The sequence below is a fragment of the Electrophorus electricus genome, chromosome 1 (genome assembly GCF_041902795.1).
Source record: "Electrophorus electricus isolate QZ-2024a chromosome 1, ASM4190279v1, whole genome shotgun sequence".
Classification (NCBI taxonomy): domain Eukaryota; kingdom Metazoa; phylum Chordata; class Actinopteri; order Gymnotiformes; family Gymnotidae; genus Electrophorus; species Electrophorus electricus.
The window spans coordinates 34,710,008-34,735,015 of NC_137497.1; the positions used below are offsets into that span (position 1 = coordinate 34,710,008).

The 25,008-nt window shown below is 47.1% G+C and overlaps 1 protein-coding gene across 6 annotated transcripts in view; it reads right to left on the reverse strand.

Moving 5' to 3' along the window:
• Positions 1-1,090: 1,090 nt before the first annotated feature.
• Positions 1,091-25,008, reverse strand: part of ctnnd2a (catenin (cadherin-associated protein), delta 2a) — a 186,434-nt gene continuing 162,516 nt past the window's right edge. For all 6 annotated transcript variants that reach the window (XM_081717028.1, XM_081717046.1, XM_027004434.3 and 3 more), the window contains 7 exons: positions 23,527-23,677; positions 15,629-15,866; positions 12,878-12,962; positions 8,211-8,337; positions 3,533-3,664; positions 2,939-3,015; positions 1,091-1,497 (listed from right to left, as the gene is read on the reverse strand). In XM_081717028.1, coding sequence (XP_081573154.1) covers positions 1,237-1,497; positions 2,939-3,015; positions 3,533-3,664; positions 8,211-8,337; positions 12,878-12,962; positions 15,629-15,866; positions 23,527-23,677 — 1,071 coding nt within the window. In that variant the 3' untranslated portion in view covers positions 1,091-1,236. The remainder of the gene's footprint in view (positions 1,498-2,938; positions 3,016-3,532; positions 3,665-8,210; positions 8,338-12,877; positions 12,963-15,628; positions 15,867-23,526; positions 23,678-25,008) is intronic.

Below are 25,008 nucleotides of genomic sequence, written 5' to 3' on the forward strand. Positions count from 1 at the left end.
CCTGGTAGTACTCCAGTGTTGCCTAGATTAGTAGCTTAACTCCAGAAAAAACACATTTATGAACAAATAAAGAAGATACAGAAGGAAGAAAAAAAAACCAAACAATTACAAACTGGAGAGAAAATTGTGAAATTTTGACTCAAGGTTAAAACATCTCCAGTACTGATTTAGGTTTGGCACAATGTCAGTTATCTCTTAAATGTTAGTACACAAAACTGACATAGATGTGGTACACACAAGTTTTCTTCTATGGATGAAAAAAGGTGTTATTTTTTTGTTTTAACGCTGTATCGTCAAAAATAAGAGTGAGAGAAAAACCAAGAAAAAAAGGTATAACTAAAAAACCAACCCCCCCCCCCCCAAAAAAAAATCTATTTCAAATATCTACATCTATCTTTTTAGGCAGTGAAAAAGCACTTGACAAGGAGTGTGGAATGATGTTTTTTCATAACTGTTTTAAAACATTGGTTTAGATGCCACAAACATACTCACATTATAAGAATGAACAATACTTTGAGATATGACCCTCTTGTTCTTGAAACCTACTCCATTCTGAAAGTGGGACACTGATAATCAACGCATCTCTCCAAAGTGTTCTAGTTTTTTTTTTTATGTACCGTACTGTATGTACCCGGATCCACGGGAGGCTCCTAGTGGAAATGCGGACAACGTACTCATATCTCTGTAATGTACACCAAATACTTTACACCGATAAATAAAAAGTACAAACAAAAAATACTAATAAAAAAAAGATAAAAGGCTGGAAAATCTAATATAGCTGATATTTAGTAAAAATAAATAAATAAATAAAAATAAGGTGAATTATGATGAAAGAAAGAAAATGTCAGAAGCTGTTCCCAAAGCTCAGGGTAAACACCTGCTCTACCGGCTCCTTCCCTGTTCCTCCTCCAGACCACCTCCGTGCTGCTCCGTCCCTACCTCTGACCTGCCCTCTGACCTGCCTTGCCCTCTTGTGTTCACGTTCCATGGATTCTCCTCCTTGCAAGGCCTCCTGTTCTTCCACTGCCCCATCACGGGTTCTGCTGCCCTCTCAGCCCGTCCTCCCGGACCCGCTCTGCGGAACCAGCTTTTGGTGATTGGACGAACGAAACGTGTCGAACAAATGTCCAGTGATATGCATGCACATGCACAGTTTTCCAGCCTCTCCACAAGCACCACGCACCCCCCACCCCAACCCCCAGCACCCGAGAGGGGGCGCGCCGGGTCAGCAGAGTCCTACACCCAGGAATCGGGCGAGGCGGGGTAGTGACTTGTCTCGTAGTTGAGTTCACTGTAGGGGCGGGCAGCGGAGTAGAAGTCCACGTAGTTGCCGGTGGACTTGAGTCCCAGGTGCATACTGAGATCGGTGGCGGGAGTAGGGCGGTGGACCTGATCCTCGAAAAAGGGCTCCTCAAAGTTCCTAGTGGAGTTCTGAAATGGAGGAAGCGTCTCGTAGTCCTTCCGCACGCTCTCCTGTGCTGCGGGATGGGCCGGGACCTGGGAGGACCAACAAGAAGGACGTGCATACGTGCATAAATACATATCATAGTCAAAGATTGTGTCCTCCTAGCATACATACAGCATCATAGTGCTGAAAGCAGAGGGACTCAGAATCCCAACACGCTACTATCAGTCTGTTATTTCACTTGTCCTCCCTTGTGGTTTCAGCCGTTATTGACCTTAGCGCACTATTAAAACCAGTGCCTGGAACTTTCCCCAGTGCCTGTGAGTCTGTGAGCAAAAACGTGTGCTGGAAGAGGAAGCTGTAATGTGATTAATGGGAAGAGACATCAAGCCTCGCGCTCTGTGAGAAGGGAGGCAGACGTGCGTGCGAGAGCCAGATGGGCCCTCTTAGAGCTGCCAGCCAGGGTGGGGCCCTCCCGTCATCTGATGCAACATGAGGCCCAGCGCCGAGGTCCCACAAAGACGATGGCAGCAGAACGCAGAGCGACGCCACGGACGTCATGGCCGCCTTTGTGCGGAAGCTTTGGGGGCTCCGGAGTGGCCGCAGGCCCGTCAGGGGGCATCTAGCGGTGCGGGGTTGGTCTTCGTTACTACATGCGAACAGCCTATAAGGTCTCAAACAGCCTTAGAGGCTTTAGCAAAAAGGAGAGTCAGTCTGCGGCTGTGTGCAGCACAGCACGTTGTCACTTGCGAGACAACATGCAGTAATTAACTTCATGCGCAACATCTGGCCACACGGTAGCGGCCGAGTTAGGTCTGAGGCAGCAGGGAGCCGGCAGCTGGTTTATGACCGTTGCAGGTGCTGGGTGCGTGCGAGATCGAATGTTCGCAGGATCTCGAGGTGCTAACCTGCGCACTACCACCTCAGCTGTCTGTTCCCCATAAAGCAACAGAACATGCTGAGCCTCGGAGAACGCTAGCCAACCAGGATCGGAGGGACGCAGTAGGTCGGATTTAACATCGTAATCTTTGGAGCGGGTCAAAATTAGCATGCGCGAGTTTGACATTTCAGACTAATCAGATAATCCGTTCAAGCTGGGCTGGCAAATTTCGACAATGTGATACTGGGCCTGCCGTGGCTGGCAGAGGCATGTCGAATGAGGTATCGCTCCCATAACAGACCTTGTTGTATCTGTGTCTCAACCTCATGGCTAATGAAGTGCGGATCTTTTTCAAGGCCGTTGTACTTGATTATTGTCTTCTGTGCTTAAAAAGACATTGTTCTTCACCTCGTTTTCTGTTTCAGCTTCATTTATCCTGTACAGTATATTTGTAAAACAGCCAAACATTTCTAATATGAAAGGTGTTCTAAATCCTGATTTAATTAAAACTTATTTTATAGAAAATATCCTAACAGTAGCAGCAAGCATGACATCACTACAGATAGGTTTTTAAAAATATATTAATCAGTCAACATGATCTGCTGGTCCTGTTTACTCTGCAGTTGCGTCTGGTTGGCTGAAGGCCCTTTTACCTGGTTGTGTTTGATATCTTCATTTGGAGTCACGTACGAGTTGCGGAAGAGCGTGGAGGTTCCACAGGACACTTGAACTGCAGGAATGAGAGAGAGAGAGAGAGAGGTCCTGAGTTGTTGTTGTTTTTTTTTTCAAAGGAAACAACAAAAATAGAAAAACCTCAAAAGACTCAGCACAGAAAGGAAAGCGCCCTCTGTGTTTTTGGAGCCAGACACAAACATAGAATCACACGTGATGCTCCGGGGGTAGAAAACATTCACTGTGCAGCGCATGGAGCTGCTTGGCCATTGTTAGCCTTACCGTGCTTCTGACCACAAGTGGGAAAAGTTCAGAGGCGTGAGTGAGACGTCACTGAGGGGAAACTATGGCTCTGCACTGTGAGCTAAAACCTTGCAGAGCCAGGAAGAGCGATCGCAGCACTATCAACGCCTGACACCAAAAACGGAGCCATTTGCTAGCGGGTCCCTTGCAAAGCCTCTCGCTAAAGAGGCACAAGAAATATCTGTGAGAGGACTCAGTTCCTCAGTGCTGCTCCATCTGCACCTACTCGCCTTCTCCCTCACCTCCTTCTCTTCTCACCAGAACAGACCTACCTGCCATGGCGTCTTTCCTGGATGTGTGCTCTCCTTTGTTGCCATGGAAACTGGCATTGGTTCCAGTGGACTCGTAGTCTGTCTTCCTCTCCTTGAGGCTGATCATCTCTCTGGGTGAGGCGGGGGCGCTCGCTGCAAATCAGCACGCATACACACACACGCACACACAGATAAACAAACACATGCACACACAGAAACACAACATTCCCCATGAAAATGTGCATTCTCACTTTTTGATTATTCTTTAATCTCTCTCTCACTCTGCCCCCCCCCCCCCCCCCCCATAACATCCCATCTCTTGGTGTGTCTCATCTTTCTTCATCATCATTCAGGCAGATGAAAGACGTCCAGAGTTGTGGATCATTACTCTTCATTAGTGCTGTTTAACAGGGCAGTGTGAGCGTGATGACCGACAGTTCCGTGGCCAGTGTTAGCTATGGCCTTGCTAACTCCCTTAAGAGATGCTTAAACGGTTAATATATTTCTTGATTAAATATAATCCATCACATGCGCTGAAAAAACCTTAACTGTGAAAATCTTCTTAATCCTAAAAATAATGAACCACGGGTACACACCCATTAAACACTGCTCCCCCCGCCCCAGCCTGAGAAATGCTTACTAAACACCTTTTGGTGCAGTTAAACAGGTGCTGATCCTGGGCAAACTTTGGCATGAAGAATATCCGCTCGCTATATATTCGCAGATATGTAAGAGATAAAAGCACTGCGCCTTCTCCAGGCTCGTACGTATATAGCGCTAACAAGCACAAAATCTCACATAACCATGCAAGTGAACGATTATCTTCATTAAGAAGTTGGGAACAATCTCTCCCTAAAGGAGAAAACAATAAGCTCGGATAACATTTGCATTTCATAGCTCCTGCTCCATCTTCTGAATAACTCTGCCTAGGAAGAAAACAGGACAATGCTGCCAAGGAACGCTAGCCCAACCGTGCTTGCTCAGTCTATGGCTAGTCTATGGTGGTGGTGGAACACACCGTGGATCTCCGGCCCAGTAAGCCTCTCTGCTACGCTACTACTGCGCTGAAGGAAGCCAACCTGCTTTGTTATGACTATCTGGCAGGTATACATTTACAGATGCAATATTGCTACGCCTCTCTAAGCCTGCAGTGTGAACCAGGGGACTGATCAGTAATGAATGGACTTCAGTGGTGTGATGCATAAAACAAATACCATCAGAGATGAGCCCAGGAAACCACGCTTCTTCTTTAACATTTTATCTTTTTGGCATACATATTTTTTTAATCTTTAAAATACAGGACTCAAAGAGTATTCACACATAGCTTTTAAGTTGTCAAAACCTCCAACGGTAGCCTCTAATGAGAGTAATTAAAGCTTTTGCCATCGTTATGAAAGTAACGCCGGCGTCAGAAATCTCTGCCAATGCCTCTAAGTGATGTTACCATGGGGGAGAAGAGAATAACCTTTAATATGTTTTGATGTGAGTTGCATAAACGTCAGCTGTGCTTTCAATACTGTCAATACTGAGAGAGAAGGAGTGTGTACGTTGTATGTGTCGGGTGAGGACGCCTTTAGCTTTCTACACAGCCCTTACATACGGCCGACGTTGACTGGCTGGCTAGTTCAGTCTTTACTACCTCTTTCCCCAACAATGGCCTTCGTTTAATTATTAAAACAGTTCTGTTTAGCACGATGCAAGAGCTTCTCTATGTTCAAAGTCACGCATGTTTCTACCATGGAACATTACCATTTTGAAAACTATATTTTTAATAAGGATTAAGGAAATATATTTAGAAACAATGTATCAGGTTTGGAAAATGTACAAAGCTCTCTGCAAAGCTATAAATAAAATTCTGTACGTTGGTCCACGATCAAAGTAAATATATACAGATTAATTTCTTAATGTAGTCCTTGGCTGATAAATTTAACTAAATAGTTTAAATCAAATAGTAAATAAATGTAATTAAATAGATTTAATCTATTTCTTAAAAATCTATGTCTTATATTGTTCAACAGATTGAAAAAAATAATTTCACTTCAACAACAATAACATGGATTTCAGAGCTTTTAAGCTTAGTAGTCTTAGTATTTTTTGAAGATCAATGGCAAAATACATATTTACAAACAAGGCACATTTTAAACTGTCAACTTTGTTTTACCAACAGTACTTGAAAGCCTAATAGATCCAATCTCACTCACTCAACTCATTCACTCACAATCACTCACTCAGTCACTCTAACATTCTCTCTCTCCTGGCTTTTGGTCGAGTGTTAGTGGTGTGCTCCAGCTCCTCAGGGAGTCCATTTGATATGGGAGAGCTGCAGAAGAACGGTGTCCTGAGCACACAAATGGACGTCTTCTGTGTGCCTCGCTGCCTTTGGAACAGCGCAAAGCAGCGTTAGAGACTGGGGACCCACTCCTGGCCCGTGTGTGCCCCATAGACTACCCAAGTGTTCAAGCCACAGCACCAGTGATGCTAACCATTAAGGCGACCACTGCTGAAAGGGTCTTGACACTTCACAAAGGAATTGCTGCAACCCCTGTTGGAAGCATGTTGTCCTTGTTCTGCTGCTATCGAGGGAGGTGAGTGAAAAACGTCCACAACCCGGATGTACGCTGATTTCTGTGTTTAGGTGCCAGTACCTGATCTCCAATAACACCTCCGTTGGCCTGCAGAGCACCTCCGTACACTTGGGGTTCCGGGAGAGTCACACAGCAGGGGAAAATCGATTTCGACATTTTATCTACGCGCCTGGTGGCTGGAACCCCGGCTGGTAGTGAAGCCAGTTAGAGGAGCTTGTTTTCTGGCAGACCAGGACGCCACATAACACCCCCCCCCCACCCCTCACGCTGCTCAGTGTGGAGTCCTGCTTCATCTTCCTGCAGGGCCTTGCTCCCGACTTTATTTGTCATGGTTACTTGGCCATACTTTTTTTTTTTTAAATCAAGCTCAGCATGCACATAGTGGTCTTCATAACATTGCCCACATCTTTCCAACGCAAAGTTACAGACTGGCGAGCCATGTATTTTTAAACCAGTTTTCCTGACAGAAATGTTCGTAATATTCAGTTTTATTATTCAGTTCTGTATTTCACAGCCAACAGTCAATTCATGTAGTAGTAGACTGTGAGGACAACACAATTATATTCATTCACGCTGCGCTCACAACCACCCGTATTTAGCATCTTATTATCGCTGGGATGTGGGTGGGGACAAAGTTGATGTTAAAGATCACTGGAAAATTGCACATCACTCTCAGTCTCGCTTACAAATGACTTGCTATTGTGTGCGTCTCCACTGTGCCGAGGTCGAGGCATCATGGAATAATTATAGTGCGCGTGGCATGTTATTAAATTACACGGGGTTATCAGTTTTAAAGGGCCCTCTAGCTGTAAGCTTGTGCGTATCTTGGCAAATTTTAACTGGCGATGCTGCCTGCCCCTTGGGGGCGGAGCTTTGATGGCACACAGAGGGCGATGCCTGCTGCATCACGGCCGTGTCCTCGGCCGCCACCTGCACGTTTCGCTCCGCTCTGACTTCTCCCGTGGATGAGATAAACTCTAGCAGAAACTAGGGAGAATCGAAAGGGCATGAAGACACCATGCTCAGGAACAGGAACTTCAGGTGGGAAACATGATTTTCCCATTAAAAAAAAAAAAGAGCTCTGATCAATGCTGTAAAAAATATTTTTTGTGACACTAATTTCTTATTCTGGAATCAAGACAAGATAAAACAGATAAAACACTCGAAGACAGTAATGCCTGCCCCCCCCCCCCCCCCCCCACCCAATCACTCTCATCGTAATCAATAAGTCATCAAATTTAGGGGAGGTGATTTAGGTTTAATGGTAAAAAATGATCCGGGCAGTAATCCATGGATGAAGGAGCTGTAAGGGTCTGGCCGTTAAGATCAGCACGGCCACTAAGCTGCTGACTGCCTCGCTGAGCAGCGCACAGCTAGCTGAGGTGTGGGCCCTGCCACGTGGCGCTTAGCACGTGCGTGTTATCCCTTTCCACGCCTGTCAGTTTCCGCTTTGGCTGCTCTGTGGTGCCGCCCTCCAGCAACGGAGCTGCCCCAAAAACTCACTGCAGTTGGAAGCACTTTTCTGCTCCAGCAGGACGTCAAGCCCACAGGAAAAGGCATTACAGGCACCAGCTGGTTGCCCATAAATCTCCCCCTCACCCCTATAGCGGCGCGGTTCATTAACCCGAACCGCCGAGTGCAGGGAGACACCTTGGCCATCTGATCGCCAGCACCCTTGAAGAACACTCTGTAGGATGCGAGCCAGGATGAGGTGGCCATTGTAAAGCTCCTAGTCTTATGATAAGTAAGTGATAAAGGTGTCAAACTTGGTAAGATCAGGTGTCTCATTGTTGACTGACTGGCTGACTTTACAATGGATGCAGCAGGGACTCATCAGGACCATGGACAGCGACAAAACAGCATTCTGCATAAAGGCCAGGCTTGACCAAGCATGCTAACATAGCTAACAACAAACAGAAGCTAGCAGCTTTTTTTTTTTTTGCCACAAAAAGATCTTAGCTCCAATATTTTATCTTTAGATATATATTAACTATTCCTTTAACACAGAGAAGGAGCTTAGAACTTTAGATATGAATAACTATCCTCTCAACAATGAAGAAACCCCAGCACTGCGGCTCTGAACATGGTGGCGGAGTGCAGGGGGACGTGCTCACCTGATCGATTGTTGGGCGAGGTCCGAACTGGAGAGACGGAGGGTGTGCGTGAGGAGGAGTAAGGCCTTTGCCTGTCCCGCTCTATTGTTGAGGCTGAGCCCACAAAGTGATACTGTGAGTAGCCGTCCTATAGAGGGAGACAGGGCAGAGAGAAGGGGTTTCAGAGCAAAAACGTCACAGCGAGAGCTCCGCATAACTCGTCCATGAAGCCATAGGTGTACCATGGGTTTAATAGACCAGTCTGGGTAGTTAAGAAGACAGAACTGCTTTTGCATGGCACTATGACACAAATCCACTTGAGCATGACACCCAGTGCTCAACAGCACTGCATGAGTGTCTTAATGTGAGCCACGAAGGTTTAAAAAGTATTCACAATAAAACACCGTCATCCTGTCTGGTTTATTTATTACAACCAGTGTGATGTCAACGCAGAGTTCAGTGAGGTCATGAGGGAACTGGTCGTAGATGGCTCTCGGACTCGGGGGCCAGGTGCCTGGATGACAACTGAAAGAAGCCGATAGGCTGCTGTGGGAGACATGACGAACTCGTTGTCTGCTGGCCTCACCCATGTGACCCTTGCATGAGTCAGAAAACTTTCTGTGCTGATGTTGGGGTGAAGGTTTGAATTTCATTCTGCTTTCAACAATACTATTCACTCTCTATAGTCGCAGTCCAGGAAAGTCTTCTGCTGCACGCACAAAGGACATTCAGAAAAGACAGAGTTTTCAATTTGATGCCTTATATTTACACTGCACACCTCAATTTATTTCTTATTGTTGTTACATTTGTTGTTCCTGAATAGTCGTAAATGAAAATAATGCCGCTCTCCTCCGTTGTGTTGAACACTCGAATGTTTCCCTCTTCATTTCTGGTACTGGTTCATTGGCTGAATTATGCTATTTGTCAGTTTGAATTCCGGACAGCGGGATGCTGAATGGGCTGGAGAGGTTTATCACGTTTTGTCGAGGGCTGTGAGCAGTTCTCTTCAGCCAGCGATTTGAAACAAAAGTAAAAGAACCCTGGAAGAATTATGAACAAGGTCCCCTGCTGCTTTTCAAACTCAGAAACAAAAATAACTGGCCAAAACATGCGAAAATGACTGCCACGCGCTGCATACGGTGTAGGAAGTTGCGCGCAACAGACCGTCCGTGAGTTAAACCCAAGGTCAAAACACCGCCTCTTCTTTTTAAAAAAACCTAAATAGTTGCACGACTGTGGCAGTGCCGAGCTGGAGCCCTTAATATAGGTTACAGGCTACTGAAGTAGTCTTCAAATTGAGTTTTGGCGCCATGACTCCCCTGACAGCCAGCAGGAACATTGTCCTCGACATCCGCATGACCCCTGTTACAGGCACGCTTCCTGGAAGGGGCTTTGAGGGCAAGATCAAAGGGTGGGAGCTTTTCTAGAGCACTTCAAAGCTTCCCCACTTTCCCTGCGTGGTTTCCCCAAAATGCCCAGCTCTGCCACGATGGCCCGGCGACTGCGACGTTGCCGCCGCGGATCTACGAACTCCGCGCTGTCGGCCAGGCAGCCGAGCACCGTGTGAGGCGAGGTGGAATGAAGCCTGCGACGAGGTGTTTTTAGTTGCACCGCATGGAGACATTGCCGGTTATTCCGCCCCCCTCCCCCAAAAAGAACGAGGGCTCTATGCGCTCGGCAGGGACGGGAGCGCGGGCCTGTCATTCCTTAAAAAGGAAACAGCAAGGATGGATGCTCCCCTTTTGATGCTGCACGTTCTCCTGAGGGACTCCGGTGCTGGGAAACAATACCTGTAAGGGAGAGCAGCTTCCAGTGCAATTAAACTCTGCCGGAGCTCTTCATTAGTGGTGCCGACGTGCCGGTGACTGATGGACTTCGAAGGACACGCTAAAGCCACTGGCTGGACGGTGAAGGCGAGTGGGATGAAGCGCTACATCTTCATCCATCAGTGAGGGATAACCTTGTAGTCCAAAAACCCCATTTCCACCATATTACCTCCACCCTTATGCAGGGTTTATTATCCTAATTTTCATTTTCAGGCAAGAGCTGGCGGTACAGAGAATGAATATCTGTGATTGTGTAATAAGAGGCAGATACGTGGCACAGCGCCTTGTTTGGGAATTTGGCTGGCCGAAGGTGTCTGACAGCAGGAGACCGACATCCCTGCTGCCTAAAGCAGCGAGGGAGACGCCTGAGATGCTGTCGGGTCGCGCCTCATCAGACATGCTGGCCGAGTCTGTCGGCAGCGTGTACCCACTGAACCTCCCGGCATACAGAGGCTGCGCCGGGCTCCCTCCTCCTCCGAACAGATGGTTTGAGCCGCGTGTTAGGCTAGCTGGTGGGAGACTGCAGCCTTCTCTGTGCTCAACGGTGCACGCATCGAACAACCCTTAAACAACACGTGAACATTCCATCTTCCCAGGGATTTCATCTATGCTGGCAGGGAAAGGATAAATGAATGTTTGAAAGCAGCGTGTTATTTTGAACTCTGCTAAGCTGCGCTGGCATGCTGCCACCAATCTCTGCTTCCTTGGGAGTCTGGTGCCCACTCTCTTTCTTTGGAGTTGGTTCCCTGTTCTCCTCGCCCCTTCCCCTAAGCATGGCCACGCCCACAACGCCCACACCTGCCATATCTCCTCAACATGGCCACAGCCATAAAACACACACTCTGCTCAGTGTGGCCACACCCATAACGTGTGTGTGTGTGTGGGGGGGGGGGGGGGTGCTGTGGGACGTGTGAGGGGGAATGAAGGAATAACTATCATTTGAGTTCAGCTGCAGCTCAATGCAGGGCCTCTGCAAATGTTAATAATAGCAATCTGTAGAGAAGTGGCCTTTCTTTAATATCCTTCCGAGTGACATTTCGGCTATACGGGTGTCTCAGCGCAGGCGGACGAGGGAATGGCACTCTGTTAAAAAAACAACAACCTCACCTTGCAGATTGAGGAATAGAGGGGGGAGCTCAGAAGATTAGAGAGAGAGGAAGAGAGGGCGAGAGAGAGAGAGAGAGAGAGAGGGAGGAAGAGAGGGAGAGAGAGAGAGAGGGAGCGGGGGAGCATGAGCGAGAGAGGGAGCGAGGGAGCGAGAGAGAGAGGGGAGGAGAAAGTTAGCGCGCGCGCCTGCGCGAGAGAGACCTTGAAAAATCAATATGAGTTCTATTCATAATAAATGTCGGAGCCGACATAATAACTCTGCCTCTCCTCTGTGACGCGCTTGTGCTTCGGTCTGTCCCCCATGCCCTTGACCCGCTGGGTGACGTCAGCACAGTCCCTCTGTCCACATCAGTTACGGATGAGGAGACGCAGTTCCACAGCCTGCCTGAGGGGGCGTTTTGACACAACACTGCACCGCTGTGCATGCTACTGGCTGAGTGGAACACAGAAGCTGGGCAAGCTCCACTTCTAACGAGAGACAATAAAACAAAAACGCTGCTCAAAGGTATGTATTAACTGGGCTGCCTGACATCGCTAAACATTTCATGACAAGTGTGCAAAACACAAAGACTGCTTCTGATGTTGTCCTTAAGACAACGCTGCATGCGCAATATGATCAATTAATTGAGATATTCCACCTCTGAATTCTACACAGACAAGTTCACATCACAGCCAGAGTCCGAGCTGTTGTCTCGCAGGGGTAGACAGTCCTCCAGGAGTTCCTAGCTCCACGCCTGAGCTAACACATGGGTCTATTATTTTGATTCCCAGCTAAGCAAACCCAGGCAGGGCAATGAGATCTGCTGTACAAGGCCTAAGACGTCCCGAGGGAAACAGAGGGGTTGTAGGGCTACCGAGCTTCGTATGGGACCATAACCTGTTTGTTTGGACAGCACGAGACCTACATCCAGACTAGGAGCAGCTGAGCGGTGAGTAAGCACAGGGCCGTTGTCCTGTCCTCTAAAGGTCAGGGAATATCCCTCTCCCGCTTGTCTCAAGGGAAGGCGGGGTGGGTGGGCGGTGGGGGGTTACATTCTGCCTCCATGTGTACAAACCCTACATTTCCTTTTCCATTCCTTACTCTCATTCTACACATATCAGATATGCACTTCAGATCATTAGCTATATATACAGTTTATACAGTGTGTATTTATATGCTTCAGTTGTCTAAGTCTTCGTGCAGGTCTGATGTCATAAGTGTCACTGGTCTGACTTGGACGCTACAACATGCTGGCTGGGAGAAAAGACAAACAAGTAAACAAATCCATTCCTAAAAGCCGACTTTTCACCTCTGAGGCATTGAATTTTAGTTCATGGGCGCACACGCTCAACGGATGGGTGAGACGTGCTTGTGTCCTCAACAAAATTCAGAGCACTGATGGCCAGCCCTTTATTAGTAAGAGAAACAGACAGTTCTCACTGGACACAGACGGTTGGGCTGCGTGGAAGAGTGAACCAGCACTGGGTGAGCCACAGAAATCGCTTATTGATTGGACAATTTCGGTAAATATCTCTGAGACACAGCACTGTTGTTTCTCAATAGGCCTTTTCTTTCCCGGTGTTTGTAGTAAACGGCGAGGACGGCACTGCAATGTGTCGCTCATGTGGCGGGGCATTCCGAGCATGCCAACGTATATTTTTGCATGCCTCAAAAGGAACTGGACTCTCTCGGCTCCGGGAAGCCACCTCTGGGGGAGGCTAATTTTTCCTGTTGTCTCCTAACAGCAGACCTGCTGGGAGGAGGTGGGGTCGTACCTTCTTATAAAGGCTGCGTAGGTCCCTGTACTGCCACATGCTGCTTAGCACCTGAGACGCTGCCTTCACCACCTTGGGTGAATGTCTGGAAGAGAAGAGAAGAAGAAGCACCAGTTAGAGCTGGAGAAGGATTCTGAGAAGAAGAGATTTAAGGACTTCTTACATTTTAACACAAGTCTAAAACTAAGCTCCTCAACAGTGTGATAACTGAGAGTGGAAGAGCGGCATGTGTACAATTTTGGTTCCTCAGCTGTGAATGAGAATCCCATTGCTAACATGCATTTAGATCCATTTATGATACTTGACATGTGTTAAGACTATATAGAGCACACTGGCAAAGCTAGAGTAGGAGACACTGCAAAGCTAGAGTAGGAGACACTGCAAAGCTAGAGTAGGAGACACTGGCAAAGCTAGAGTAGGAGACACTGGCAAAGCTAGAGTAGGAGACACTGGCAAAGCTAGAGTAGGAGACACTGGCAAAGCTAGAGTAGGAGACACTGGCAAAGCTAGAGTAGAAGACACTGGTAAAGCTAGAGTAGGAGACACTGGCAAAGCTAGAGTAGAAGACACTGGCAAAGCTAGAGTAGGAGACACTGGCAAAGCTAGAGTAGGAGACACTGCAAAGCTAGAGTAGGAGACACTGGTAAAGCTAGAGTAGGAGACACTGGCAAAGCTAGAGTAGGAGACACTGGCAAAGCTAGAGTAGGAGACACTGGTAAAGCTAGAGTAGGAGACACTGGTAAAGCTAGAGTAGGAGACTTTTTAAACAGACATAAAACATATTTTCCATCACATACTTTGAAAGATCTCATTAAGTCAGCAGCGGAGGATGAGAAGACATCACCGTTCTTCAGGTAAATGGATTGCATCATAAACATTCTATAAGAATTCCTCACGTTATGAACTTGGTGGTTAGCGCATTTGCCTTGCAACACTAGGGTCTTGGCTTCGAGTCCCTATCTGGGTGGAGTTCCCAGGTTGCCCTTGTGTCTGTGGGTTTCCTCTGGGGTCTCTGGTTTACTCCCACTGTCCAAATACATGGAGGTTAGGTAGATTGGCTATTAGACACTGCATGTCCAGTGGTAGATGGATCCTCTATGTCCTCCCTGTACCAGATTCTGCTACACAGGGGGCTGATGGTTCTAGGAGATCGGCAGCTGCATCTCACCAGTGTGTTAATTGTAAAGTGAACTTGGGTTCCTTGAAAGGTGCTATATACATATAAATTCATGTATTTGCACAATACCTCTCAGAAAAGCCATATTCTTTTGTTCAAGCCCACAATGCAATGCAATTCAGGAACAAACGCATGTGGCAGAGCAACTTCCAGCTTTGCACTCCAACCCAACGAGGAGGCCGTCTGGTTTACGTCACCTTCCAGGGTCAAACGTGGCTGGAGCTCAGCTAATTTTATCTGCTGTCTGCCCCACTGTTCGCAAAACTCCATGTCACATGACCTCACAGATAGTGGAAATCCCTTAACAATGATATTTCTACTTTGAGTGAGCAAATTAGGAATGCCGCTAACCTCTTTAAGCAGTGCTTCTTACGTGTGACTTTTCTTTGCGTTCTAGGACCTTGGCGAATCAGATTAAACAGTCCTGATGCTCTGCCGCACGGCCCAATTAGCTGCTACCATCCGCTTCCGGCCAAGGGACGGGCCGGCTGCACCTGCTCGCCAGATAAGCTCACGGTGGAGCGAAGGGGGATACGGTTGCGCGTCGTGAGGGGGGACGATACAAAACAGCCCATGTGACAGCACAAACCTTCATGGTGGAATGCGTGTCCTCCGGTCACCACAGACTTATCACTCACTGCCATGTTAGCTGAAAATGCATGTCGGCGCGCGGTTTATCACCTGGACCAGAGTGCGAGCCGTCTAGGGATTAGACAGGCTTGGTGTCGACAGGACGGCTCTTTGTGGACGGACCAATAGGAGATTATGAGATGTGAGTGCGTTCGGTACCTCTTTGCTGGAGGAAACGCATAATTTCATTCACTTCACGGAGCAGGTGGTGGGGGCGAGGATCTGTTTGGTGCAGTCCCCTCCCTGGTGTGTAACGCAACGCGCGCTCATAACACTTAACTTCTTTGAAGATTTTTGCATTCGGAGCCATTAAAGCTTTGCAAGTTAAAAGACGTTGCAGGATCTGCCGAGTTTTTGCGTATAATTTTACAGAACATTTCTTGCGATCGCAGTCAGCGAGCCGCTGTTAGTCGGGAGACGTTTGAGTGCAGTGAGTATGAAGTTGGGGTGCTGTCCTTAACATCTGTTCTGGGAAGTACTTAAAGGTAGCATCAGCGACTAAGCCGGAGCCAGGTGTTTTGGAACAGCGAAAGGGAAAACCCGCGCTCCCCTCAGTGTTTCCTCCACTGTGGCGCCTGCCTGACATGGTGGATGGACAAGGCATCCAGAAAGACACTTCCTTGTCCTGACCAGGTGGACACTGATAGTCCACATGGTTGTTTTTTTTATCCCAAACTCCATCTGGGTCAGCTACAGGTTGGACTTTCTCCGAACATATATTTCACTGACAGCTGCTGGAATGTGAGCAAAATTCTGCCAAGTTTCACAAAAACCGTTCTGACTTAAAATCTATGACTTAAAATGACCTCACTTCCAATATGGTTTGATGATGTAACGCATTCTTCTTGGTGTCTCTTACTGTATTCCTCACCCTCAAACACACACACACACACACACACACACACACAAAATACAGGAGATAACCTTGGTGGCAGAAAACTCACTTATCTCCTTTGCTCCTGGCGATACCGATGAGCTTCTCGATGCCGCCGGCGTCTCGCAGGGCCTTGGCGTTCTCCATGTTCTTGGTGATGACCTCGTGCAGGGCGCAGCAGATAGCCGTCACCGTGTCGTCCGACATGGTCTTGCTCGCCGTGCTGTTGGCTGTTCCGCTGCTGCCGCCGCCGTTACTGTTGGAGACTCCTGGCAGGCGATGCACCAGGTCCCGCATCGCGTACTTCCCTGAAAATTTGGACCAGAGCAGAAGGGCAGAAGATGGGCGGGACCTGAGACTGCGTGACATTGCCACAAAGCCCCGAGCCTGAAGACCGAAGCCGTCAAAATGTTTTAATGCGCAGAAGCAGCAGCTGTACTGAGAAGAGCTGCATTATATTGAGAAGCCTCAGCTGCGTAACAGAAGGTGAAGGTTTAGTGGAGGAACCTGCTGCAGGAGTGGGGAGGCTTTAGGAATGGCAGGCTCAGTCCTGGGAGCTGCGGCTGGGAGAAGCCTTATGATGAATTCAATAAAATGACTCGTGGTATTTGTGAATAGAACACAATGAGAGAAAAAGAAGTGAAGAACCTGACATTAAAGGAAGACTGAATGGAGTATAATTAAAAAGGACTTGGAAATCAAGTTTAATCCATGGGATAAGTTATTTTGAACTTGAGTCAGTTTTTTTTAACTGGCTGTTCACTTTTTCAGAACAATTTTTAGACTGATCAAATCGAAACAATCAGTGGGGCTAAAATTTTACCAAACTCTATCTGACAAGCATATGCACATAATAACCATCTTTATCCTATTTAAATATTTGGGGTGTTACTGGTGTCATTAAGAAGGTATATTGTGCACTGGATGGATATAATTATCGTTTGTAAACATTAGTATCTGTTAAAGGTGCAACTTTAAAAACCATCAGGTAGCCCTGTCAGCACAAATGTAATGAAACTGAAGTTCAAAGACCCTTTTCATGTTTTCTTCCCTCCAGTTTAATGAGAGCAGTAATATCCTTTGACCTCTAAAACTTCCTAACCTCAGCCCTGCTTGACACCTAGTCCTCTTCCACTGAAGGACACAGCTAATGAAATTAATCTACGATGGTTAAATTCTCGCTCCTAATTCTAAATGGGCTCTGGCAGCAAAACACAGACATCATTTCTTGGCATTATGGCATGCTGAGCTGAGAATTTCCCCCAAAATGGCCTCAAATTTATCATCGGCGTGCTCCGAGTTAATTGGTGTCTGCTTATCTTGTTCTTGCAGGCGCAATACTCTATCTTGGCTGAATGGACAATGCGAAGGCGCTCACACAACGCACATCCAGCAGACCGTGACATTTCCCTCCGCCCGAAGCTCGGCAGGCGAGAAACATGATATTTAAGGGGACGAGTGGCCATAACGATTGATCTGAGGAACTGTCTATACGGTTCCTTGCTGTTGCTTCTCTTTGGTGACTGTGCAACCACCACCGCCCCACCCCGCACCTCCAGCATCTAGGCAGAATCTGGAGGAATCTGGAAAAACTCACCACTGTCTTGAAGTCAGGAAAAAACAACCCACTCTGTATGGAGTGCATGGAGAACATTTCCTTTAAGGACTATATAAATGAACGTATAATCTCTCCGTGAACATATGTTTGACAGTGTGTACTTGGAATCTATACAAAAAACAACATGGTCTTGGAAAAGGGACGTGTAGAATGAATCTTTCTAAAGTACTAAACAAAATTGTTGACTTCATCCGTTCACTCATGTAATTCTTACAGTTCTTAAAGTTAAGAGGCAGGCAGATGTATTTGTATAAACTGTATCAGTCGAGGAGAGCAGGAATGAATCCAGTGAATGAACTCGACAAACTAGTCTCCTGTGCACGTGTGTACAATGTCTCCAAAGCCCTAATCGATCTGTAGAACCTGTTTCCTATTGCCACCTTCAACCGTTGCCTCCTGTAACACCATTATAAATGTTACAATGGCCAATTAGCTCAAATGAATTTGCACTCTAATTTACCAAACCAGTTTGCAGGTTCAGAGGGGGACCTCATCTAAATTAATCACATACAAGGAACTTTTTTTGTTGTTGTTTAGTTCTTTAAAAGAGATTCACAGTCCAGCCTGACTGAATGGTGATCATGTGATCAACAGTAGCAGAGCTGATCGCCAAAGACAGGAAGTGCTTTCGAACTTTGCTCTAAAACATTTACTTTAAAACGTCCAAGGATCAAAGAGGACACAAAGCTTCAGATATAGAAACAACACCGGCAGCGGGGAGTGGGGAGTGCTGTGAAGGACACATTTGCCCTCATCGTGAGAAACGTGGAAGGGCTCTTTGCTGGGCCGAATCCGACGGCCCCGGCTCATGATTACGCCATCCGGGCGCTGCGCGTGACTCTGCGGCCAACCTTGACTTTGTGCGGTGTCTCATCTACGGGCTCTCAGATGTGCGAGGACTCGGCTGTAATCAGAGTGGAGTGCTAACTCTCCAGCCCATAAAAGCCCATTCTATCACAAAATGGGCAATCAGGCCACGCATGCCTGGGTCATCACGGACAACAGCACATAGAGGCCCAGAAATACTCTCACCCGCGTGACCGTGGCAGAGGGCGTGGTGCGTGAGAGAGGAGGAGAGTGCAGAGTGGGAGCAAGAGCAGAATGGATGCTGATGTGTGTCATTACATTAGTTTTTGCCGTCCGCCTGAAAAAAAGAAAAACTGCAGGTGAACAAGTCAGTCGGGAAGCATGGAAGAGCTTCTCTGGGACAAGATGCCAAGAATAAGTGAAGGACATTTACTGTCCTGGGAACTGTGGTTCATACAATGGAAGCCCAACAAAACAGACCACATAAATGTTCACAGTTAGACTTCAAAAGGGGGTTAGTAGAGTGCTCCGGGTAGGCCTGCAGGTCTGCCAATGAGTTTGAAACGTCAGTCAGCGGTGAACACCTTGGGGCTGCACTTTGAGAGACTTCAATCTCCAGTGAAGTTGAAACGGACACAGCCGCACGTGCCATTTCTGCAAGCTTGGAGCGCGGAGAGGAGAGCTCGGGAGATGGTGCAAACAGGGACGGACCTTCATACAAACCCGTTGATAAAGGTTACGGAGGGAGTTAAAGGGAAGGCCGACCTCAGCAGGGCGCATCGGAAAGGCGACGTGGATTTCGCACCTGTAATATCGCCTGCCATTACCGCCTTTGATGTCCTTCACGCAGGATCGGAAGAGCGGGCTCCATAAGCCGCCATAGAGAACGCTCGTCCTCGAAAGGCCTCTAAAGTTTCAATTACACAGGAGCCACCTGGTGGAGGCTATGAAAGAGGGAGCAGCAACTTGCAGACAGATGGGAGATGGTGGAGCTTGATAATGAGTGGAGGAATATTGCTTGAGTAAGGCAGCATTTAGCCACGCTGGCGATAAAGTGGCATTTCCCTAAATGACGTTATTATGACACATGGCTTTCACTCTGACGTACCGCTGGCTGCTCTGATAACAGCAGAAAAAAAGAAAAGGAGGAAAAAATGATGGCTGAGCACACGCAGGATTGATGATGCTATCTCGAGATGCTATCTGTTTTTTTTCCTCTGGTTATTCCTCTTAGCAGACTTGGCATTGCTCCATAATCTTGTCTGTGCAGACTAAACCCACTGAACATTTTCTCCTTCCTTCTCATGCCACACAAGTGGCCAACAAATATGAATCATTTGGTTACTGCAACCAGGATTAGGCTTTAAGTTTCACTTTCTCAAATCCGTCTGTCAGCTGGAATGCCGGCCGTTTGAGACGACCCAGCCCAAATCCTGCCTGCAGCTGCATCACAAACTTCAAACATCCCCAACCAAATCCACTTAGCTTTGCTGCCAACACCTCACAAGTACGTGGCTCAGTGCGTAAGTTTCCGCATGCAGATATCTGCCCTGTTTGAAAGTAACACCTGAATAACTTCCACAGAGGAGGAGTGTGTGTGTGTGTGTGTGTGTGTTTGTGTTTGTGTATGTGGGAGGCAGGGGGTCCCATTCCCATTGTGTGTATGTGGGAGGCAGGGGCCAACTGCAGCTGTTTTCATACCTCTATCCAGGTGCAGCCCTGGTCTTTGTGTGAAACCAACAATCCTGTTTAGGATTACAGATTTTAGTGTGGAGTCTAGAACTGAGCTAGAAACATGTATATATGTATACATTTGCATGTTTAGATTTTTGCAGTTGCAATTACTCACCTGGAATGTTCATCTCACACACAGACACGCACACACACACACGCACAGACGCACACACTCCAAATATCACTCAGAGACATGCACTAATCCAAAGACACTGCATTCGTCTCCATTTATCAGACTTGGCTTTAGCTACCTACTTTATATGAAGGGCAAAGCAACACTAAAGGAATACAAGGCAGAGGTCTGCAATTCTGAGCATCCCATTCAATTTGTCCTTGATCAAAGCCACTCGGACAGTTGAGATGGGACCTTTCTCTTTCACACACTCTCTCTACACCGGCACACTTCTCCCTGCTGCCCCCCCGGGGAGACTTTGATAGTGTATGTTTGCAGTAACCCCTAATTAACTCTCCCCTCGAGCGATCCTCCCCGCTCCTCTCCTCCCACACCTAAAAACTGATGTCATCATCCGCAAACCTTATAAGCATAAAACCACATACTACAGCAGAGAGGTGAGACACAGCAATGAACCGAGTAGATCAGAGGCATTCGAGAGAGAGAGAGAGAGACACATTGCCTTATCTTTTACCTTCTATGAAATGTAAGATTGCAATGTATTTCCATTATCCAAAATTAACAATCTTTTAACGTGTTAAGTGGTCAAATCAGATCTAAATTGATCATCCATAAAGGTTAAACAATGGTTAAGTGATGACATCCCTTAATATTAATAACGCAACATATGCAAACAGACCAGTGATCGGATTTTGTACTCTGCCAGGGCCACAAATTATTATTCTAATATATCAACATTCAGACCACCTATGTGTGGGGTAGCAACCAGAGTTTGTGAGTTCCTCTAAAGGGATGTAACGGGTTAAAGCCATTTCTTTGTCCTGAGGAGAAAGTCAGATAACAACACTTGCCAACTCTAGAGGAAAACTAACCTCCAGATCTACACGCCGCGTGGATCACATCTGGTTTGGTTGTGTGCTTAACAAGAAACAAGAATTAACAAGAAAAGTTCATCTTGCAACCTGTATTCAGTGTTGTGCGTGTAGCGCTCCTTACATCAATCCCCTCAGCACTGCTGTGAAAAGAAACATCAGGATCTGCAATGTAGCTCAGCCAGATCAGAACGTGTTCCCTCAGGTGCCAGTGCACTGGGGGGGAAAAAAACCCTTCTCATCTCTGCAGAGACACGTGCCGCTGCATTGATGGAAGGACAGAGGCATGCCGACACGGAGCTTACGAAGGCGCGCCGAGCCGAAAATCACAGCCCAGCCCGGCGGAAAGAGCTAGATGTTAACGTGACGTAAGCAGTAGGTCTTTAGCTTGAAAACGTTCGTCACGATGCCAAAGTTGACCTTTAAGAGCATTGCACAGCCACCTTAACTCAACCAGGGACAGAGCTTTAAGCCCTGAGTGCTGGGTCTGGCTTACTGCACACCCGCACATGGAGTTGAATCAATAAAACATGACACTCTTGTTCTTCAAAAGCCTATTCATCAAAGGCCCCATAATGAATACGGAACATAGATATGCATCAAGCGCATCATTGCATTACAGCGAATTTTTATGTCATTTTTTTATTTTTCATTTTTTATCTATGAGTGGGGATTGAAAGACATCTAATGCTTATGCAGTGACAGAAATCACAGATGCGAGGAGGAGATTTCTACAGTGGAGGAGCTTTGTGACTGATACGGCACATTCCCCTCTGATAACAGAGCACCAGTTGCAGTAGTCATGGCATGGAGGTGTAGAATGGGCTCTCTGTCTGTGCTGTCTTCTGTTTACCCAAAAGCAGAGAGAGAGAGAGAGAGAGAGAGAGAGAGAGAGAGAGAGAGAGAGCGAGCGAGCGAGCAGCACACAAGGCAGAGCTGGCTGATGACAGCCCCGCCCACAGGAGCTTTAAACAACGGACTGGCCTAGCTGGAGTCCAGGCTGTAATTATCAGCCCACTGATTGCAGAGCTAAAAAACTGCTACCTTGAGCATTTGCAGTCGCTGCCCACAGGGGCGAGGGGGCGGGGGGAGGTCGGGATGGGGGTGCTGCCCCCGAAACAGACAGCCTGAAACCAGAGAGCCGTCGCCATGGTGACGGCAAGGCCCGCCAGGAAACCAAATTTATAATGTGGTGATCAATAGCCCATCAGTGATGTCACCAGGAGAATTTCAGGGCGGAATTGCAGTAGAGAGGGAAATGTGTGTGTGTGTTTGTTGGGCATGGGGGGGGGGGGTTGTGAGCAGAAATGAGATACACTGTGACATCATTGCATTACAGCGTAGGAAAGAGAATAAGGCAGCAGAGACCAGAGACTGTTAGCCTGCCTACGGCTCCATAAAGCCCTAACCATGCGCCGGAGCTTAGGCCACACCCAAACGCTCTACTGGTGAAAGTGAACAGGGCTGTAATTGTTATATTAGTGACGCTCGAGTCAGCAGTGTCTTCCATACACAGCTTGTGTCTTCTTACAGTCTTTCATACATATGTCATACATATTTCATGTTCAAATCGATAATCTTGATCATGCAACCTCATGTGATGTGATATTTCAAAAATAAAACACAGGGAAAAAAACTGCTTAAAATGTATTTGAAAATACTTCACTTTGTGTGGTACAATGAAATACAGTTAGTATGTATATTTCATTTAAAAAAAAATGTATTTGCTGTCTGTGGTGCAGAACGCTCTTATATGTGTAATATGTGCAGTACAGATGACCCTACACGCTCCTGAAACAAAGCCTTCTCCTCTAAAAACAGCTGACCAGAGCCATTTTTCCCCAGCAAAGCTTGGTTTCACCAGATGTAACAAAGCCCCAGACATCCAAAATGGCCCACTTTTGGCACTCCTGCATGCAGGACTCTGTTCCTGACCTCTGGAAGATGGACCAGGTGCCTGTCAGCAAAGTTGAGATTCTGACAGCCTTGCCAAGGGCAAGATTTACCACCGTCCCACGCTGGCTCCATTCGTCCTGTGAAACTCAATACGAGTCTGGAATCTTTTCACGACTGACAGGCTTCAATAAGGGCAGAGATGTAAACGTATTCGCAGGGAGATTTGGATGTCCCAGAGCACATCCAGAGTCCATAATCTCCCCCTGCACTAAAGTTAGGCAGTAGGAGCTGACCTGCCCAAATATAACAATTATGTTTTCACACCTGTCTGTGGCTCTAATCCATAAAACCAGGGTTGGTTTGGACATTGGACTTTTCTTTCTCCTTTTCTCTCATTTTTGTTCCTTATTTCTGTTTTCTCTTTTCCCTTCTCGTTTTTAATACAGTGTCTCCAGTATAACAGAACAGAATTGACATCAGGACTGCGAAGGAGAACCAATTTAAGTGTAGTTTTGATAACTAAAAAAAATTACTCACCAATTATCACCGATAAACATTTATACGGCACATTTCAAGCCCATGGACGCTTAGCAATCAATACACAGCTTTTACAGCCAATCACACGCCGGTGAGTAGCAGCAGCCAATCGCGCACAACGTACTCTTAACCATAAACCTCAGCCCCCTGGGGGGAGGTTGAATCAGGTGTAGGGAGAGGAGACAGAGGACAACACCCAGGACAGAGCACCATCCACCACTGGGCATGCAGACACACTGTTAGTGTGCGGTAATTAGAGGATGGATCTGTAGATGCTATTGTGCAGCGCCACACATGCACAGGTGTTCCAGAAACACCACCACAGAAGAAGTCACAATAACGGGAAATGGTACGGAGGTGGAGGGACTTACCGATTAGCTCTTTGTTTCGTACATCTAAGGCCATGTTTCGTAATGCAGTAGCCACCGCACAAACCACCCGGTCGTTGTCTATTCTCAGGAGCTCAACAAGTATTGGGAGGCCTTTCTCTTTCCGCACGGCAGCACGGATGTAGACCGACCACTGAGGAAAAACATACACAAGCACACACAGATCAATTATTAACTGTTGATCAGAAATGCATTGAATGCTGACGTGCAGACTCACTTCAGAACTTGGCCTCAACACCTGCGGGGTTTTTAATAAGGTCCTAACAGGGTGGCATGTTTACGACACGGCCTGCAGGACTGATAAGACTTCTTCCTGGATTAGTGAGTGTGTGTTTGTGTGTGTGCGTGCACGTGTGCACGTGAGGGCTTGTCAGCTCCGACCACATGCCCCACTGGCCCGTGCACCGACATGATCAGTGAGCACCACACACACTCGTTCCTCAGCATCCTGACACATTTCACCTTTAACATGTCCTGTGGTGCACACGTGTGCCGGAGAAAGACGCAGGCAGTAAGTCTGAGAGACAGATACAGAGGGAAAGGGAGAGAGAGAGAAAGAATGCCTGAGAGAGAGAGAGAAATCGAGGCTGGTGGTGGATGATTTGTTTTGAAAGTGATACACACTTTGCCTAATTAGCCCAAATGATACACAGTGTGCTTAGAGCCCAACTCATAACCTGCTTAATCTCGAGTGTTTTGCTTTGTGGTGATTGGCACATAAGCAGAAATATGGGACTTCAAAAGAGCAGAAATGCTTCTATTTTTTTTTATTTTTACCCTTATACACTTGTGCTTGAGTGTACTTTAGATGCTTCTAAGCTTAAGGCTTTGAATCCATCTTTTCAAACAGACAATATAGGAATTGATAGTCATCCCAAACCAAGACAGGGCCACGAATGGGTACGGGTGGGCTTACGCAACAGACAGGGCTATAAGACTGACTGGTTGGTCTGCTGATAGACAAACACAAGAGCCAATCAGAGCAGTAACTGGTTGTGCGCACCCTCCCATATAAAGAGAGGGCGGGAGCTGTTGGACATGTGGACAGTGGCAGGCATGGGGTCTTAAAGCCCACCACGCTGCAATGCCTCCATCACTTGCTCTAGAGGACTGATCCAGCAGAGACTGTTTACAGTTTCATCCTGGATTACAGTGGTCCAGCAGTGGGGAGAACAAGAGTGTTGGTCTCAGAGAGAGACATAGGGAAGAAGCAGGGAGCATAAGAAGGAGAGAGAGAGAAAGGGATGAGAGAGACAGAGAGAGGGGAAAGGGAGAGAGACAGAGTGTGTGTGTGTGTGTGTGTGTGTGTGCTTCTAAAGTCTATTGGCATTGGCATCTGAGAAAAGCAAATGATTCCTGGCCAAGACTGTGTTTTCACATGTCCTCCTCCAACCCCTGCCTAAGAGACAGTAAACACACACACACAGTTTTTTATTCTCTAAAGGCTGAAAAAAAGAACCGCCC